Here is a 20,301-nt window from a genome sequence, read left to right on the forward strand (position 1 = left end):
GAAAACATTGGTGAAAAATGGTTTGCAGTAAGGAAGATTTTTCCTCAAATGCTCTAATAACTCTAGGAATGACTCCAGAAAAAGCTCACTTGGCTTTTAACAGCATCATTCTGTCAAAAGCAAGTGCTTTAACACAAGTAGTAGACATAGCAGCTATTCTCCTAACAGCCTTGTGCTGTAGGCACCACCGATGTCACAACTCAGCAGATTTGATTTGCAGGGTGTCAAAAAGTGCCTGTTTCTAAGTGCATTAAATTTTAATGATTTTCAATTATTTTGTGTGAGTGCCCTAACTAGTATTGTTTTATATTTAAAAATACATTCAAATTATTTAAAATTAAACAAAACAAAAAAAATTCAGACATCAACTAAAAAGTCCAAATCAGCAGCTTGACAGGCAGGCCTGCGGTGTTCAAGCACTATTATATCATTTTGCTCCATGAACTAAAAGGTGCCTGAAATGAAGACCAGCTTGACATCAGTGTTTCTTATTGCTGTACCTTCATATAAATTGCACATGGAACATCAGTGGAGACTGAAAAGAATCCCTTTTGTTATAATCACTGCCATCTCTGCAGTTACAGAAGAACTTTCAGAATGTGGACTGAGATTGCCCGTGCCTTTTTAATCAACAATTTCCAATCTGTATGGATACATTTTATCCCACAGTCATACCTCATGCCAAGATAAAAAAAAAACAAAAAAACGTGTTTGACAAGCAGAAGAATACCTGGGCTTTTTACAGGTAATCAAATTGTGGAGAATCTGACACGAGAAAGCCAACCTCAATAAACCAGAAGGCCACTCTAATGACACACAAAAATGTATGCGAGATAGAAGGTTAAGTAACAGCACTTACATAAGGATGATATAAGGACATCACACATCAGGTTTGGATGTTTGGAAGATGTGGCCAAACCATGTTAAATATGTTGGTAAAACGCAATAGGATTCAGTTCTACAAAATGTTACAAGCAACTCACTTGTAACATTTATGTTTTATCTGAGAGGAATGTCATGCAATTAACTATTAACTACTGTGGAATCAAACTTAACGCAGCTTTAACCATGATGTCGCTTTCTGAATCTATGTTCAAGCCCACGTCTCTCGGGAAGCCCTTGGCTTCCATGCACGTCTTCAAACCATGAATGATGTAGTTCACAGAATTAATTTGCATACTGTCATTTGTTTCTGGCTGACTACTTCCTCCCGAACTGTACAAAAGCAGAGCACAGCATGACCCCCCCAAAAAAATAACATTTTAGATTGACTTGTCTCCAGGACATTCATTGACTATGATAACCGGGTAAGTGCCTTGGTATACCTGCTGTTTTTTGTTCTGCAGGTATATAAAAAGGATCATAGTCAACATCTGTTTACTATTCATTATTCAGAGCTTTGCCCTTTAGTGAGCAGGAAAAACAAAACATTGAAATTTTGCTTTACAAAAATTAGTAAAAGGAGCAAATGTGACACCTAGCGGTACAGCTGAACTAAGGATGGGCGTGAACTAAGGAAGCAGTAAAAACACGGATACTTCAAGGCAGGTTATCACTTTCGAGGACTACGACCAAACTTAAAAGCATCTGCGGGGGATGTAAGCACTTATTTAGTTTTTCTCGTCAATTTTCAGGGAAAGCCACGCTTTTCAAGAGCACAGTGTAACGTCACTCTCGTAATACAATGAGACTCGACGTCCTCGCATTTAGAGCAATCGCAATGAATCTGATGTGAGTGTTTGATTTTCATTATAAGGCAAATATCTGACCTCTGAAAAGCCTTGCATCCTGTAGGAATGCGTCGTCATCCGCTGGATCTTAACGGCAGGACCTGACTTTATTCGGTTATGATCATACAGAATACGAGACGAAGTTATTTACATACGTGTACGTGGATACCTCAGGGATTCGTCCCAATTAATACACTGCCGCTGCAGATCTGTAGATCTGTTAACAACTGTTGTGAAACAATTCTGAATGTCCCTTCAGAACTAAATCTGTTTACGACGACACTAGAAAGCTCTTTACCACTTCATTAGGAATGCTGTGTATCCAAGTGCTGTAGAAGTAAACATTACAGTCGCTAGTGCCTTGTTTAGCCTTGTTTAGCCTTGTTTATGAGACACGACTACTGCGTCTACTGACATGCAATTATTTTTATAACTATTTTAACTATTATACACTTATTATATATCATGTAACCGCCAACAGTGTGCACAAAGAGGCACTATAGCTATAAAGAGACGCAACGTCACAAACTGTTCTTTAAGAGTAAGAATAGGCTAAATTATAAACCTTGTGTTCGCTACACACTGCAAAACTACAAAACAGAGTGATGCAGGAGCTCGAGCTACAAATAAATGCTTCGGAACAAAACTGAGAAGATATCATAGTCAACATCAGAAACATTACCAAATTACGAGCCATTTTTAAGTGTCTCAATAAACATACTTTGATAAGCTATAGACGTCTTGGCTAACAAAAAAAAAGAGCTTCCCGAATTTAGCTATGATATAGGTATCCCAGTGTATTCCCTTATGTGCTTTTTGAAAGTCGTTTTCTTAAGTGATTTAAAAATACAGGAAAGTGAAGAAAACAAGAGATCAAAACCTCCTTTTCCAGTATAACTTACAATTACAATTCGACCTTAAACGTTAACAAATATAAATATATATAATGGGTTAAATGAAATATAAAATCCATGCAACAGATAAAAAAAACCAACAAAATATTGCTCACCATCCTGAAGGGTCTGTGCTCGCTCGTTTAGTCAGTCAACCCGCGGCATCTGTCCGGGTTCATCACCATAGCAACAATGTAACGAAGCGTACGGAAACACGCGCGCTGGCGAAAAAAATAGCAACAAAAGCTAAAAGTAAAGTATATATATAGCTTTTATTTTCATAAATGAAAACACTTGATTGTATGATTTATAGTATCTAACAAATTGCGAGGTGACGCTTGTTAAGGGAGGAAGTATTTCTATGACCTTAAAGGTCATTATGAACAAGGCGGTGTGTGTTGTTGTGACGCGTTTGTCGTCATCTTTGTTTTCATTTCTTAATACGCAACTGTGAGTCTTCAATGTATGTAATCTTCATGTATTATATAATATATTTTATTAATTAAAGTATTTTATACTTTAAATGAAACCTTATATCACTGTCTTAAAGGAGAGCTGTCAGAATGAAAAGATCATGCAAAGATCTTGTTCCGTCTGTGTATATTTAGCCTGCCCTTTTGAACTCTTGGCCGGCTTTAATAAAATCAGCCGAAAGGTATATAGGTTCCATTCTTTGCAGCATTCTCGTTTAAAAACCGACCAGATGGCAACCTAAGTATATAATGTTTCTGTTAATGTAAATACAGTCCTTAGTATGTCATTGTTATGTTAATTTAAATACAGTACAATAGATATATAAGTGTGTTTTTGGACAGCTCTGTTTTGTTTTCTCTTTTTATATTGTTCGAGTATAGTAGAGTTGCTGTGGAAATAAAAAGGCATGTGTTCTCCTTACAGAGACAGTTACAATACGACCGAGGACAGAGTCAGAGGAACTGGGGGAAAGGTAAGTCGTTATGAGAGCCGCAAGCATTAGTTCACATGCTTTAAGTTCAAGTTTTCTTAAAGTTTAAGATGTAAAATCAAAATGTGACCTGAAGTTTCTCAATACGCAATACACTTGTACAACTGTACTGTTTTCTCAAATCACAATGCAGTTAGGCTTTCTGCGATTCTGCCTATTTGCAGGTTAAAGAGCAGTTCCACAGATTCTTAAAGAACTGCAACGCTATTTTGATATTTCGGTTTTTTGAAAGAACGAGCGCCGATAATTCCAATGTACACAGTAAGTTGTAAAACCTTCAATTTACATCACAAAATTTACGAACTTTCCAGGTAAGCACAGCGCCATATTCTGCGATTCAAAACTAAGCAACAAAAAACATACGGTGGGCGAGGGAAAGCGGCTCCACTACATTGTGAACAAGTAGGCTTGTGAATCCAATAGAAATATTGCTCGTGACTTGGAAACGGTTTTGCGGATAAATGGGACTTCTTAACTCTGCGTGCAGATCACAGTTGTAATATTGCTGCGGTGAAATCTCTGCTCCACAACCTGTACTTATTTTCTCGTACATCGCATAACATGAGTCAATACAGTGACTAGCGAGCATGAAGGGCTGCTGCATGACACAATTCGTGGGAACTCTCTCTCTTGACCATGGTGAGACCAGGGGTTTGTGACAACCTGGTGACTTAGTCATTTCACAAGGTTCGTGATTTTGTGCTTAATTCCAAATTTGTAACATTTTTTCTATACTGTCAATGAATTTTGTAATAACCAGTCTGCGAAATACACATAACAGGCCAGATTAATGCATTTCACACATAATATTGTTGAATATTAGTGGTTGTTAGATTTATACACATCATGACATTTTTACAAAGTAAAATATCTCTGAAAGCATTACTTGTTTGTTTTACCAGATACAACTGCATCTATCCTCAGTAAAAAGTTTTTTTTTAACCCTGTTCTACTTATCTAGGTGGTGCGAAAACACTGAACTATTCCAGATAATATGCCTAATTATACATTTGAGTCATAATCTGTTTCACCAGAACTCTTGATTGATACATGGTCAGAATCAGGTGCTACAAGGCTTTCTGTCATTTCATGTCATTTTAATTTTAGGTTATATTTAGAAACCCTGAAGTTGAATACCTGCATGTTGTTATGTGACATTTTATAGCGAAATATTTATATTCAGTAACCATCTTTGAGACATAGATCTGCTAAAGCTGTTTTAAAAATGTTTTTTCAGAAAGAAAAATGAACATGGATGGCAAAATAGTCATTCTGGATGGTGGATTGGCAACAGAGCTGGAAGCAGCTGGTTTAAAGATACAGGTACGTTAAGCATTATACAGTAAACCTGGACTAGGTAACTTTACATGTTTTACGCCTCAAGCAATTTGTTCTTATGTACTGTATCAATTTATTATACTCATACAGTTAGAAATATATCCACTTTTTTCATGATGTTTGAGAGCCCACAGTCATTTGTAATACATGTAAAATAAGATGAAAGGCAGTAAGGCACAGTAATCCTAGACAAATACTATAATGTCTCACTTTTCCAGGGGGATCCACTGTGGAGTGCTAGGATTCTGCACACTAACCCCCAGGCTGTGAAAGATGCCCATTACAGGTAAAACCTAGCCCAGAGTTTTCACTTCATACACACACTGTATTTTATTATTTTAAGTTTTACATAAAATGTGCAAATACATCAAAGATAGTGGTAAAGGTGTGATGTTTATTGTTTCTGTATATTCATAAGAACAAGTTTTTTTCTGGATATAGTACTCTTTCATTTAAAGCATAACGATACCATGTGATATACATTGAATGATTGAATGAACATATACAGTGGGTAGATCAAAGGTACTACAGGCAAACCCTGGTCTTGGAGATCCACTATCCAGCAGCTCTTAAAGGTCACCCTTAAATCATTAATTTGCAAAAACATGGGACACGAGAGATGTGACCAGTTTGATCAATTAAGCAACTGAATTTGTTCAATTAAGACACAAGTGGTGAACTGTTATACTGGAGAGCTACAGGTGTTTTCTTTTCTGATGATCTTGAAACTATCTGATTCAGTGATAAAATACTATCAAGTGCCAAGAAACTGATGATTTAAGGATGACCCATAAAACATACTTGTTTATTTCCCTCCAGGATGTGGGTTGGCTACCACTGATATACTGTAGGTAGTGCTGACAAAAAGCAGTAATACTTTTATTGTTCTGTAGATTTCTTTGTAGTGGTTCTGATGTTGTCACAACAGCTACATATCAGGCAAGCGTGGAAGGATTTATCAAGCACTTGGGTCTGACTTCAGAAGAAGCGATTCAGCTACTGATGTCAGGTGTTCAGATAGCTAGAGAGACAGTCCAGGAGTTCAAGGTGAACTGTCTTCAGCCAGGTAAATGCAGCTTCTTTTTGTAAGAAATGACATCTGTATTTTCCATAGTTCAACATATATCCGATGTCTGGAATATAATCCTTGTGATGTATTGATTAAGCTACTGGTTTAAGAAAACACGGTTTCTGATCCTCTGAAGAAAAGGTGCTACTAGTTGCTGGCTCTGTTGGACCCTATGGAGCATTTCTGTTAGATGGCTCTGAGTACACGGGATCTTACGAGGAGGGAATGACTATAGAGGTAATACAAGCTAATTCTTGTTTTTAATGTATTTGTTTGTCTACTGAAACACTCTATTGAAAGAGTAATGTACATTTTATTTTAATTAAATAAGTAATAATAAGTAAATAAGTATAAGAGTAATGTGCACCAGATTTAATCACACTGCAAGTTAGCCATGGCTCAGAGAAAGAGGAAGAGAGGTTCTCTGGGAAGGTTCTTGGCAGGCGTGTTGCAGTGTGAACTCTGTAGGACATTTGTGGTCCATCCACTGTCATTATCCTAGGTGAAAATGTGATTTATATGAATCTTTTTCCTAAACTAAATTACACTTTCCTGGTGTGTTCCATAACTGTAATATATCTAAGATTTTTTCTGTTGAAAATGAACCATGATTTTCAGATGGCAGCCCCTGCACCTTTAAGTGAGCAATCACAAAAGCCCCTTTATATTTGTGACTATTATACTGAGGGATTGTTTTGTCACAACAACAATAACAGCTGATAAAATAGTTCTTGTGGTAGATCAAGAAACGTGATTGCAGTCATCAGACACCCTACAGTGGTAACATCACGACTCAACAATGAGATGACAGAAATCATGAGTTACTGAGATCTCTATAAGGGAGCAACATCATATATTGTCATTATCATTGTTTCTTTCCTTGTTATTGTATTATTTTAATACAATGCTTTCCTCTACCTGGTGAGGGTCACTTAAAGTATATTGCATCACACCAAGATCACTGTCTTATATTGTATCACTTTATCTTAACTGAACTTAATATTTCTAGGAAAAGGTGGGTGGATATGATATTTATGGATGTACAATTCTGCATCAATCACTGCCAAATAATGTAGCTACAGTGTGGAGTTCCCTTAAAATGGGGTTGGAAAATGTCCCTTTGGTCCACATGCTTTTTGCTGATTTACTGATTTTGTTTGATTGAATGATGGACACTTGCTTACATGTACCTGACTAAATTAAAACCTGTAATTTGATCTTCTTAGAAACTATTTTACAAATAATGATGTCACAGACAATGTTATAGAACAAACATAGGTATGCATGTTTAATCTGTGTTTAATTAGGATGTAATGTTTGTGTTTAATCTGAGATCTAAATTAGTTCTTAAAGTTTAATCATATTTCTTTAAATTATGCAGTGAATAATGTTTAATTGTGTAACTAAAAAAATCACTTTTCCATGTTTCTGGTCTGGTTGCAGGATTTCAAAGCCTGGCATCGGCCACAGATTCAATGTTTGGTGTCAGCAGGAGCCGACCTGATAGCTATGGAAACTATTCCAAGTCTGAAGGAAGCAATGGCTTTAGTAGAGCTCCTCAGGGAATTCCCCAATACAAAAGCCTGGATCTCATTTTCCTGCAAGGTAATTTACAGTGCCAATTGTATTAAGCTTATGGGTGGACTAACCATCTTTATGTTGATTGGTATATTACCAGAGGAGCATAGCACACTTTTAGGTCATACTGTATATGTGGATGTCTCTTTGCTTGTCAAGGAAGTATCTTGTCAAAAATAGCCTATACTAAGGTCTGTTTGTCTTTATTTTTACTCATTACATGTTATAACAGAAGCGTTCCTTTAAAATAGGTCCTATCTTCACTGAAAAGCTTTTTACATGTGTACATGCCTGCAGATCTCTCAAGTCCCCTTTTTGGCAATGTTTCTTGTCTCAGGATCAAAAATGCATTTCTAATGGAAGAGAGTTTACAGAAGCAATCCAGGTGGCAAACAGAACACAGCAACTGGTGGCGATTGGTGTGAATTGCTGTCATCCTGCACTGGTCACTCCACTGCTTATGTCAGCCAGTCAACACAAATCTCCAAATGTGAGCTGGGTTGTTTATCCAAATAGTGGAGAAGAATGGGTTAAAAATACTGGGTAAGTTTATATTTTGAAAGTAAATACTGTTGCGGTTCATGTTTCCAACAAAATCACCTCATTTTAAAACAATGATACACGGGGCACTGTATAAGTGTTTATGTGGCTGTCTTACGTTTTCGAGCATTAAACGCTGTGAAATATACAAATGATGTCTGGTGCCAATCATTAATTCAGGTTAAACCAATTCTTAAATCAGTACATCAGCCATCTCAGAACATCATATTTAATAGTGACTAAATGATACTGAGTGAGGTCATTAAGCCAGTCTTCTTGGGGATGGGACATAACACAAAGAAGGCCTCAAATCAGTATAAAAAGGACACAATAAACAGGGAAGAGATCTCAAAGGAGAGAGGAAGGAAGACTATAGAAGTAAAATAGATATGAGAGAAACTTCCTTTATAAGGACTAAAAAACAGAATCTGCCCAAGTAATCTAAGCGCTCAAAGTGTATTACACTCTGAAGAAAATGACTTGCTGTATTTACTGATTTCCTTATCATTGAATCCATGGGCTAAAAGACATCTCTCAAAGGTTAGTGATGCCCCGTTTTGGAAAATAGGAATATACTGTAGGTTCCCATTCATTCAGCATTGATTGAAGGTACAGATTCCTTCTTTGCCATTTTAAGTAGTAGAGTAGTTTACTGCCATATGTACACGTACAGTATATTGGAATTCTTAATTGCGTTGATCTCTCAGTACATACACAATAAAACAGACAACATCACACGATGTAGACAACTGGGACTGTTGTGGGACAATAAAATATGTTGGTGTTTTTTGTCTCACATTCAGGTAGAATGATGTATTTTGTCTGTATGAGGCAGGGCTCTAGTAACTCACAGAACTGTAAATTTCCCTGACCTTAGGGGGTGTCTTATTTTTTCATAATTTAACTGGTGACGGCACCTGATTTTTATTGTTCATTTTATACTCATAACCCCCTCTTCTATTCCAACACATTTTATAAACCTGCAAACCTTGCCACAAAATACCTCCTAATCCACCTGATTCTAATTAGTATTGAAAATTAATATACAATAGAAACCGATCACTTGTATAAAGGTAGAAAATACTCTTGTATTCAAAAGATTAATTAGTTTACATATTTGATTGATCTCTTTAAGGTGGAAAACAGAAGAAAGCAAAATACCTTTTGCTGAATTAAGCCTTGAATGGAAAAATCAAGGAGCTGAATGGATTGGTAGTATACTTAAACACTGCTTTATATTATTTCATAATATATTTTTGGATGTACAATTTTTCATTTCATATTGTATCTTTATGATAACATTATGATAAATCTAATACTTATACTGTAGAACCTTTGAGCTAAGTGTGTTCGTGCATTTTTCTTAAAACAGGAAAATGTTTTGTTTATAACATCATAGAGCCACAGGCATGTCATAGGAATACTTTTTTTGTGAGACACAAGGATCTAACCAATATCTTTTTTTTTTTATTCAGGTGGATGTTGTCGAATTGCCCCTTCTGACATTGTCCAGTTGAAACAGTGTCTGCAGTAGCACATGAATTCTTATGATAAATGAGTGATGCAAGCTAAAATTAACATTTAATACAGACTATTACTCCAATAACATAGAATCTAAGAATAGGAGAAAAACCTATTAACCACAGTGCATTGTAGGCTTCTTAACAGATTGTATCAATTCCACAGTATATATTTATAATTTAATTGCATTGGTTATTTTTTTATTACCAAGAGCTCACAGAGAAAGAAATGATTAAATTTAGTTGAATATATACAATATAATAAAATGTGAAACCTGTGTTTAAGAAAATTTGCATCCAGGCAGTATTATTGTAAATAATACAATAAAACTTGATTAAATAACAAGGGTATAAATCTTTATTTAAAAACAAAATACCAGTTACAATTAAACAAACTTCCAAGTAACAGAAACTAAAGACAATGGAATCCATTATTTTTTCCACTTAAAAGGGTAGGACACGGTCAAATAAAATATGAGTATACAAACATGCAGTCATGTCTTTCCGTATTGCACATTAATCATAAAATCCTTATCTTTACGTGATCTAGAATTCAATAAAAACATATTCTGAAAGATATGGTTTTTTGCTTTACTGAAGGAGGACCCAGTGACCTATGCTTGTTTACTCCTTTTCTGTATCAACTGTTAATAAGAAAAACCATGTGCTTACAGAAAGTTAACATATACAGTACAGCACTCACTGATTTTGGATCTTGATCTTAGAGTCTCGTCTCATTTTTGTAATACAGTGCATAAGAGATCTCCACAAACGAGAGCATGGTGGAATGTGAATTACAGAATGCACTGCATAGACTACATACAGTAGGTTGATGTCCGTTTCGATGTTCTTGAAATAACCAAATTCATTACATGTAAACTCATTCATGTACTGTAATTCTTCATGGGAATTTGATTTTCCATCAAGTGCTGGCATTTTACAGACATACAGATAGTTTATCACTTTTTTTCCAGTCTTCTATACATCCTGTGCTGTGGACTTATCAAATTATAAACTTTGGCTACATACAGCCCTCTTTCAGGGCTCTTTATATAAAGCTGGAGAGTTGTTTCTGATATGCTGATATAGGAAATGTTGCATGCTTATTTTGCATTTATTAAGGTACCTTTGGGCTACACTTGTTTCTGCCAATAGATTTGACAAAATCAACTTCTAAACACAACCTGTTAACAATAAACTGTGACAGCTGATGTGAATTTGTTCATTTTAACTTTGCTACCCCAGAAAATGCACATGTAATTTTTGGTTATCTTAATACAGATGAAACCTAATTACACACTGAATTCCACACAGCTTACACAAGTTTTAGTCAGTCGTGCCCTCCTCCATTTCACTCTCTGGAGAGCCACCATGCCTATATTCATACGTATTAGACAATCGTTTCCATGTCATTTCTTTTGGAAAGCTCCCACTCAGTGACCTTCCCAGACGTCCCAGTTGTTTACTGGATGGCTTTTCCTCGGGGTTGTCAGAGCCCCCAGACATGCTCCGATCAGCAGCCTGGTGGTGAAGGTCATGCCGAAGGTTCTCCAGATTTAAAGCCCAAGGGCCAAGTTTTTGCCAGTTCACTCTTTGGAAGGCTATAATACAGTGTAAATTTCCTCCCACCTGTTAGAATGCAAGATTCTGATATTTATCCGATATTCATGTTATGAAGAAGAACCCATTTAAGAGCTTAATGCTTTTCTTATCCATGTAGTCTTCCTCTCAGATTCTGATCAAAGGCAGTTCAGTTACTTAAAAATTGACAGAATTAAAAGGTACTCAACAACATTGAAATAAAGCCTGACATTCCTAACCCTCAGCAGGGTTGAGCCTGGTCTGTACCTGGATGGGAGACCTCCCGGGAAGCTATGGTTGCTGCTGGAAGTGGTGTAAGTGGGACCAGTGGGGGGCACTCACCCTGTGGTCTGTGTGGGTCCTAATGCCCCGGTATAGTGGGGGGGGGGGACACTATACTGTAGTGGGCGCCGTCTTTCAGTTGAGACGTTAAAGCGAGGTCCTGACTCTCAGTGGTCATTAAAGATCCCCGGGCATTTTTCAATAAGAGTAGGGGGTTATCCCAGTGACTGTGCCAAACTTCCCCCCTCGGCCTTTACCATTGCCTCCAAATTGTCCCCATGTATGATTGGCTTGCTCTTGCCCTGCGATGGACTGGTGTCCTATCCAGGGTGTACCCTGCCTTGCGCTCGTTGCTTGCCGGGTAGGCTCCTGCTGCCCGCAACACCATATATAGTATAAAGCGGTTTGGCGAATTGCTTGACATGACATTCCCAAGCTTTTTCCCGACTGATTTTGAGACTCAGCTCAGCTCCGCAGCCCACAGAGAGCTTTCATTTTTTCACATCCTGCAAGGAGTTAGCACTAACTGAAAGGGCAATGCAACAAGTCAGAGGGGTCACCGCAAGTCCAAAAAGACCAATGCCCACCCTTTCCTGGGGGTGCTGTGACCAATGTGCACTGCCACCTGGGCACTCCCGGTGACAGCTGGCTAGTAATGTGGCCCAGATTCTCACCAGCAATGCCTGGCCCACAGATCTCAACCTGCCCTCTGAAGGAGTGCCTTCATCAACCCTCTCTTCATGTTCCATTTTTGCAAAGACAGACAATAGGGAGGCTATGTTTAAAATAAGCTCAATCACCAGGAGGCCATGAAGAGCCCTTTTCAGTTTGAAATCAAAATAGGTTTTTAAAAATGAAAGAAAAGCCATGAATATGTTCCTGTCCTTAGCTTGGCCAACTTCACAGAGCTCCTGTCCTTTATTCTAAAATTCTACTTCATAAATGCTGATGTAGTGTCCACCAACAAATCTTATGCTCACCCAGCAAATAAACTGGAAGCTTTAAATAGCAAACTGTCCTGATACAGTATTACTACCTTACAGCTTCTCCAGCTGAATAAAGTGGATTTCTAGCAGCTGTACAACCCTAACTCTTCTGATGTGTACTGAATCATAACTTCTAATAAATGTAATTACCTTGAAAAGGACAGGAAACACACATACCTTTTTTGTTTTTCTGTACTGTATGCCTCTCTCTGTATGACGGATATCAAGATATTCTGGATTCTGTGTGTTCAGATCTGTTACAATGTCTGCCCACCTGAGAACAAAACCATTCTTTTAATCCTCTTCAACCTGGAGGCAAATTCATCCCAACCTTACTCTACTTTTATCCGATACAACTGTTTTGCAATAAGCATTCTAATTTTAATTGAGACAACTGTCAAGTAAAGGTAATTATGAGTTTTTAAGTAGAAACTGCTCAAGATTTATATTTATCTAAACCAATTAGATATGAACTCCATAACACCATAAGTAATTTTGGGCATGTATTGCGATATTGTTAAGGAATTAAAAGTCAAAATGTAAAATGACAAAAAAAAATGAAGACATACTTTTTACAGTGAATAGCTGGATGTTTTCTGCTAGGTTCTCCAATTAGGATCCAGTGTTCCATTTCATGATTTGGAAGATGTCCCCTTAAGGATAAATAAAAGATGCAAAGTATAATATGCCGCATATCATTTTAGAAGTTTTTAAATTTCAGAATCATATAGTCTTAGCAGGCAAAAGTACATTCAAGATAACTTGTTTTTAAAACGGAAAAGATTTCAATACAACTTTCAATGAAAGTTATTTTTATCCTCATTTAAGAGACGGACAGATGTATGTTGTATTCCTTTCCCTTCTGCAACATGTCACTTATACTATGCACATATCCCACAAACTGCTACATTCTTTGTCTGACCATGATGATGCCAAATTAGCCTGATTTGTAAAGAAAATATGCCTTCTTATAATTGTCATGTTCTGTAATAAAATTCAAAACTACTCAAACAAAATTCAAAATTGCACCCAAGATCTCTGTAACTTTGCAGCAGTTCGAGGTGGATTAAAAACTCGTGCACCTCAGAATTTATTAAAGAGGATTCCCATCAAGTATTCATACCTGTAGGCCTTAGCTGCCTTCAAAGGAGTGGCTTCAAATCCCAAAGGACAGAAATAGTGGTTCTGACAGTGGTAGATAAAGGCCATGGATTCATCCTTCAGCCCTTGAGTCAGCTTCATAAGAGCCCCCTCAGCTATTAAGATTTTAAAAGGCATGAGAATTACCAATGGTATTACAAGCTCCAGTTCGCACATATGGTTAATAACCACAATCTCTTATTACTCAAAATCACCACTATTAAGTACTAAAATGTCACAATTGAGGGTGAATAGCATGAACAAAAGGAAGGAGTTGAAATAATATTCATGAAAATTAATTTACAGAAGTTCTCTTTTGAAGATGGTTTAAAAGAGTTGTCAATTACAGGAGTGAAGACTAATATGTAATGTACACGCAGCAGGATGGATGCAGGCAGTGAAAACTTACCAGTTTCTCCAGCGGTTTTGTTTTTCCCATGGGGTTTGTACAAAATATAAGAACATCCACGCACACGGAAATTTTCGTTGATTTGCCTGAACCATCTGCAAAATTACACGAGAAGGACGGAAATCAAAATTTCAAGTATGAAAGCAGAGAGATCATCTTGAAAGTAAATCTGAATCTTTTCTGCACCGCATCAGTGTTGCATTCCCAGTGAAAGGGCCGAACTTGATCTCTTCAAATGGTGGCTGGAAGCCCAAGATGTGTAGAGCCTCCTCCTGTGTGATGGGTGGGAGACTGAGAAATGGATAAAAAAAAAGAATGATCTTAACTTGTCTGGTCTATTGATTCCTCACTGCTGCTCAAATACACAATGGCAGAGCAGCCGAAACAGAGACACAAACCACAGCGCACGGCTACATTTTCAGAAAAAAAAAAGAAGTTTCTGATTTATCCTTCCAAAAAAAAAAAAAAAATCATGCAAGCAGTAATACAGACGTTTTCAGGTTTCCACTTAACATTTCTGTTCATGTGTCAGTATGCTGTGGAAATTTTACTACCATACTCCAAAGATGTTTCCAGGAAAATGAACAGCCTTATGTAAACATTACTGATTGCTAGTTACTATTGAAACCTCTCTAGGATTTTTAATTGATATCTATTAGAGGCACTGTGTAAAAAAGCGTTTTTGACATTTTGTGAAAGGTGAACAGATCTTTGAAGCTAACCTTCAATACATCTTTGTATTAAGGTCCGCCAAATTACATTGTCCATTTCTTAAAAAAAACTGTACTACCATAAAAAGAGGTGAGAATACTTATTTCTAGAAACCCATAGATTTCTACAGTGATGCAAAATATTTCCAAACTAAGCTTTATATTTTTCACCACAGTTATCACTTTGTAGGATTAATGACGTTCAATAAACATATAGTTGTTAAGTATAATGTAAAAAATATTGCTTAAGTATCAATGCTATTACAGAATGTACAAATACTTATTTCCTGCTACATATCCTGGATGGTGAGATTTACAATGAAATTCTTACAAAGAAACAATTAAGCCACTAACTCAAGAAACATTTGTACCATCTTAAAAAGAGCTCGCTTCTTTGTAATTGTTATGAAGCGATAAAAATGTCTATTTAAGTCTTACCTTCCTGCTCCAAGTGTACTATACAAAAAGTTCCAGCATGAAATTAGGGAAGAAATTCCACAAGAGGTCTTGTACTGAGGCCGGCTAATGCAGTACCTAGAACACAATTCGCGGTAGCAGACATTTAAAGATGACAGTCAAAATCCTTTTAAATGATCTCTCTTTTAACAGTGCTTCAAACCCTGCAGTTCCAGGAATGAAAAAGCAGAAAGTCATTCATTTCCTTTGAGTGCTTTTTAGTTTTTAAATGACAAAAATGGCATCAGGTAAACTTTTAACATGTCACAGTTCCATTGTGAACGCCACCTCAAATGCTAATTGATGATCTGCAGTATGTGAAATCTAGGACATAACAATAATATGTATAGAAAACTAGGATATTTCCTTCTGAGCTCTGTGGCTAAACAGTCTTTTACTTTTTGTTTTTTTATTTAATCAATGGAAGGATCACCGATGAATGTTACCGATTTGAAAACGGTTTCTCGGTCGCAACATTTTTGTTTACCTACAGCAGGGTTTAAACATTTTTAAAACCTGTCCGAAAATGATATTATACAGACTGTTTTGAGGTCCATCTACCATCTCCTGAGATCCAGAACTTTTCTTTGCTTAATTTCTTCTAGAGTTGCATGCTGAGGAAACTCTTGCAAATTTCGGTGTTTGTCAGAATTCTTCAGTTTCTTAGAGCTGGTCTTCTTCACGTTGCCTGTGAAACAGAGGAAAAACTAATTTTTTTGGCTGTAAATGTGCAAAATACACTAGTTTAAAATCAATCTTGGCTTGAAAAATATCTGGGACCTTGCAATGCACTACTTCTTATCTCTATCTATTCAGCTGAAAGATATGTTGTACTAATCTTACATTATACTGTATTTCAAAATTCACATATAATAATAATTCCTTACACTTATATAGCGCTTTTCTGGACACTCCACTCAAAGCACTTTACAGGTAATGCGGTCTCCCCTCCACCACCACCAATGTGCAGCATCCAGCACGCTTCCACCACACATCAGCTACTAGTGAGGAGGAGAGCAGAGAGTAATGAAGCTCAATTCATAGAGGGGGATTATTAGGAGGCCATGATTGGTAAGGGCCAATGGGAAATTTGGCCAGGACGCCGGGGTTACACCCCTACTCTTTTCGAGAAACACCCTGGGATTTTTAATGACCACTGAGAGTCAAGACCTCGGTTTTACATCTCATCCGAAGGACGGCGCCTGTTTTACAGTATAGTGTCCCCGTCACTATACTGGGGCATTAGGTCCCACATGGACCGCAGGTCCCACTGTTCCCACTAACACCTCTTCCAGCAGCAACCTCAGTTTTTCCCAGGAGGTCTCCCATCCAGGTACTGACCAGGCTCACACCTGCTTAGCTTCAGTGGGTTGCCAGTTGTGAGTTGCAGGGTGATATGGCTGCTGGCCATATTGAGCTCACTACTGAATCAGCTTTCTTCTGAACGCAGAGGAATTACCAACTAGAGACAATTTACAAAGAGGTACCTTGTGCAGTGCGTGAATAAAGCGACAACGAATGAGATGCAAACAAACTGACAGCATCAATCTGCCTCTCAGTGGGCACACTGTGTAAGTACTGCACTGTGTGCAGGTGAGTTACATAAGAATTTGCAGCTGAGATTTACGTGTTCATAACTAATGTTGCTTTTATGACTAACAGATTGGCAACAAATGCTGTGTCAATTACTTAAGCATCGCAAATTTTATAAGTCACCTCTGTTATGATGGCTTATAACACAGTGAAGTATCAAAATATAATTATAGTAAAGGACATTTCTTAGAGGATGGTAATACACCTTAAATACAGCTCAAATTATTCACAAGGATTCATAGCTCAAGCTGCAGTTCTCTTTTGATATTCCACCAAGCAACAGCTGAAATAGTGTCCCACACACCTGAGGAACACCCAACACGCTGAGCTTTTCTTCTTTCCCTCTACTTTCCAGGGTATACATCTGAGAAAACCCATGACAAGTGAAAGATCGGCATGATATGAGGAAGGCTTTAGAAGGGGTGAGAATTTATTGCTGCCTCCAGTCAAAAATTTTATTTTAGAATGGCTATTCTTAGGCTTAGGAAGCAGTTCTGATAAAACACTGGAGGGTGGAAAGTTCTAAGGGATTAACACTAGAATTGGAAAGTGAAAGAAAACACATAATAATCAGAATTTAAAATCTGATCCTTTTTATGTTCTGAAAAGATGCCCACTACAGTACATTAATATCACACAGGGCTAAACATATTATAAAAGAAATATCATGCCATACAGTACATCATATCACCTGACTTTAATTGACCCTGCTTTCTCATTTCAGACATTCAGCTGTCTTTGCACTGAGACTCAGTTCAACTCCAGGACTTGTTTTAAAACTGCGATCCCGGTCTGTGTGCAAAACCTGGCTCTCAAATCATTAAACATAGTGCTTTGCAATAGATGACAACAGCTGCGATGCTCTGCACCTCACACTGACTCACTATCTTACTAATCTCAGCTGCATCATTCCCTTGGTTGTGAGCACTCTGCATCAACTCCAGATCTCCAAAGGCATTTCTCAACACTTGTTAGGGGTTACAAAAAGGATATGAGAGTAGCTGCCTAACGGACACCTTCTTTGACAGCTTCCACCTTAAAAACCAGGCTTGCGGCCTGAAGCCACTGCGGTTACTGACCTCTAGCCAAAATGTGGACATTTTCAACAGAGGGCGACAGCTTCACTTATCGTCCGCCACGTCTCACTTACTTGTCCTGCTTTTCATCCTTGTCAACACGGCGTCGAAATCCGTCGTGTCTATCTCCCAGGCCAGCACGGGCTTGGCCCGGCTCGAGCACACGGGCTCCGGCCCCGAGGCCACATCGTAAGGCTGGTTCGCGCCGCTGGCCTGCCCGTCGGTGTAGCTCGTGGCGCCGGGCTGCGCGACGGAGGGGACGCCGTCCTGCGCTCTGCCTGCCCGTCCTGTCGACGCCGAGGGAGAGATGTACACCGAAGCAGCCTGGTTGAGCAAGGCGTAGTCGGAGCAGACGGTGTAAAACTTCTCGCGGGAGTGGGTGACGGGGCAGGTCCATGGAAGCTGTCCCTCACCACTGGGTGCTCCTGGGGCACCTAAAGCGCCTTTGCTGAAAGAATTCAACAAGCTCTGGTCATCATCTCTGTTTGCAGGCTTCTCGGTCTCCGCCTGTCCACCGATCTCTGTGATGCTTGCTCCTTGAGATTCTGCAGTGTTAGGCATTGAATGAAAGTTGGATGCTAGATGGGAGAACAGTCCGTCGTTGATGTGACGTTAAGGCGCCACCAAGCCCGAGATTAAACCCCGAGAGCTGAGAACTAATAGAGAGAAGGAGAGAGGAACAAAAACCACATTCACCTTACAATCAGGAGCAACTCGACAGAATGAACCTGGGCGTTATGTTTTAATTTTCAAATACGATTTCTGTCTTTCAAGCAGTTAAACAAAATGCCTAACAGAAGTGATTTTTCACATCCAGTCAAAGTGCATTTCTTAAAAGCGTTTCAGCTAAACAGCCATCGCTAAAGTAAAAAACAACAACACAACTTTACAGTTAAAAGGATTTCATTGGGTCAAGGTCTGGAAACATTCTGAACAAGTTCAGTAGAAAAAGTACAAATACACCTATTACTGTAGAGCTCCAAATTTGTTGACCCGAGGAAAATAACATTTAACGAAGCAAACCACTGTTTCTCCTTTTAAACGCGGTTGTACTAATTAATACGTACTGTACAGTATATCACCGTCAACATTTAAAGACAATTCATTGCAAGCATCCTGTAACAGTGCAGACTTCACCTATGGTAACAAAAATGCGTTATTGAAAGTCTTATATAAATTAAGATACTGCACTTTTTTACTCCTCTACTAAACCGCATGTGCACTTTCTGTAATGATAGCTCTTTTTACAAGAATCGGGTGTTGCTCTTCACTGTTGGTTCCACACCGAAGATGTCCAACTAATTAAAAAAACAGATATTGTGGCCATGAGCAATTTTAGTCACCCATGGAGACTATAGAAGGACACCCAACAGCAGCCCACATGGTTATAGTCCCTTTCACAGGATTAATCACCAAAGTGGATATACTGTTACAGTTTCCTTGATCATCACCATCATCAGAGGAGCTAAACCAAATGGCTACTGTACGTACAGTCTCGCTTTCAGATTTATTTGCTGCAAGCTGACACCTGGGGTTTAACTGTTAATTTTTTTATCTGTAGTTAGATAGAAGTTCAAAAAAACAAAATAACCCAAAACCACATGCAAACATTCTAAAGCATTAAAAAGATCAATAAGATCGTATTGGAAAACGAATGACCTGTCTCGTCTGGTTACGTTTTGAGACCTGTCAACTTTAACGTTTTGCTCCAACATGACCTAACACACCGCGTATGAAATTTCAAAAAGATGAAATAAGGAAGACAGTACGTACCATCAACACAAACATGAAAAGCTAATGGACGAAATGTACACAACCACAAATGCTGCCGAAAGGCCAGCCTCTTTGCACTAGAATCCGTTGTCTTCCTGCTTGGACTCTCCTTCCAGACTGTACCGCTGGCGAGGGGTGTTGTACAGATTTATATCTTTACCTACTGAAAGTACTCCACCGCAGCCGAAAACGAAATGCGCTTTGTTTATTTTAAGGGATTTGTCAAGAAATGCGCGATTATTGGTTCATATGTAAAGCAATAAATTACATATTTGTATAAAATCTTCAGAAGTCTCCCCTCTGTGTAATTCATGCTAGTGACTAAGTGGGGAGGGGATAAACTTCTAGCCAATTAAACGAACCGAATCTCTCCGTGCTATTTTGTAATTTGGGTACAGAGTATAAGAGAGGTTTCTATGGATACTGAAACATACGCTTCTAGGCTTTCTTATTGCTGTAGCCAGACTATATTTTTACCTGTGTAGAAAAGTATTATAAATGTAGAAACAAGATACATCGACCCACAGTATTAATATCCGTTTAGTTTGTTTTGGGTCAATGCACTGTTAATGACGATTTAAATTGACATATCTGTTCTTCATCGTGCGCCAACATGGATTGTGAATTTCCTGGAAGCTTTTTCATGCAATATACAGTATATAT

At 38.1% G+C, this 20,301-nt stretch overlaps 3 protein-coding genes across 12 annotated transcripts in view; 1 reads left to right on the forward strand and 2 right to left on the reverse strand.

The window, feature by feature from the left end:
• Window positions 1-2,882, reverse strand: part of nme7 (NME/NM23 family member 7) — a 79,460-nt gene extending 76,578 nt beyond the window's left edge. The window contains exon 1 of one of the 3 annotated variants that reach the window (XM_088597888.1): window positions 2,740-2,882. In XM_088597888.1, the coding sequence (XP_088454014.1) occupies window positions 2,740-2,742 (3 nt within the window). In that variant the 5' untranslated portion in view covers window positions 2,743-2,882. Of the gene's footprint in view, window positions 1-1,769; window positions 2,065-2,739 lie in introns of those variants that run through there. The other 2 variants (XM_088597897.1, XM_088597880.1) reach the window with 2 other exon arrangements.
• LOC148675917 (betaine-homocysteine S-methyltransferase) lies at window positions 1,505-9,978 on the forward strand. Of its 7 annotated transcripts, none has more exons than XM_088597946.1 (10): window positions 1,505-1,598; window positions 3,521-3,569; window positions 4,825-4,910; window positions 5,144-5,211; window positions 5,819-5,991; window positions 6,131-6,231; window positions 7,438-7,599; window positions 7,910-8,115; window positions 9,248-9,324; window positions 9,588-9,978. In XM_088597946.1, the coding sequence occupies exons 3-10, from the start codon at window positions 4,833-4,835 to the stop codon at window positions 9,644-9,646; spliced, it is 924 nt and encodes a 307-aa protein (XP_088454072.1). In that variant the 5' UTR covers window positions 1,505-1,598; window positions 3,521-3,569; window positions 4,825-4,832; the 3' UTR covers window positions 9,647-9,978. The 7 variants fall into 7 exon arrangements, with proteins under 7 accessions (XP_088454072.1, XP_088454092.1, XP_088454083.1 ...); XM_088597966.1 differs by lacking the exon at window positions 1,505-1,598 and adding an exon at window positions 1,710-1,731; XM_088597957.1 differs by lacking the exon at window positions 1,505-1,598 and adding an exon at window positions 2,817-2,875.
• Window positions 9,968-19,922, reverse strand: LOC148675918 (basic immunoglobulin-like variable motif-containing protein). Of its 2 annotated transcripts, XM_088597866.1 has the most exons (11): window positions 19,639-19,922; window positions 19,057-19,163; window positions 17,940-18,521; window positions 15,758-15,884; window positions 15,179-15,274; window positions 14,217-14,321; window positions 14,031-14,125; window positions 13,605-13,737; window positions 13,051-13,134; window positions 12,659-12,755; window positions 9,968-11,261 (listed from the first exon to the last, which is right to left on the reverse strand). In XM_088597866.1, the coding sequence occupies exons 3-11, from the start codon at window positions 18,424-18,426 to the stop codon at window positions 10,959-10,961; spliced, it is 1,527 nt and encodes a 508-aa protein (XP_088453992.1). In that variant the 5' UTR covers window positions 18,427-18,521; window positions 19,057-19,163; window positions 19,639-19,922; the 3' UTR covers window positions 9,968-10,958. The 2 variants fall into 2 exon arrangements, with proteins under 2 accessions (XP_088453992.1, XP_088453981.1); XM_088597855.1 differs by lacking the exon at window positions 19,057-19,163 and having other exon boundaries at window positions 19,639-19,921.
• Between the last annotated feature and the right edge of the window lie 379 nt (window positions 19,923-20,301).

Source organism: Lepisosteus platostomus, chromosome 2 (assembly GCF_059453375.1).
Source record: "Lepisosteus platostomus isolate fLepPlt1 chromosome 2, fLepPlt1.hap1, whole genome shotgun sequence".
Taxonomy (NCBI): domain Eukaryota; kingdom Metazoa; phylum Chordata; class Actinopteri; order Semionotiformes; family Lepisosteidae; genus Lepisosteus; species Lepisosteus platostomus.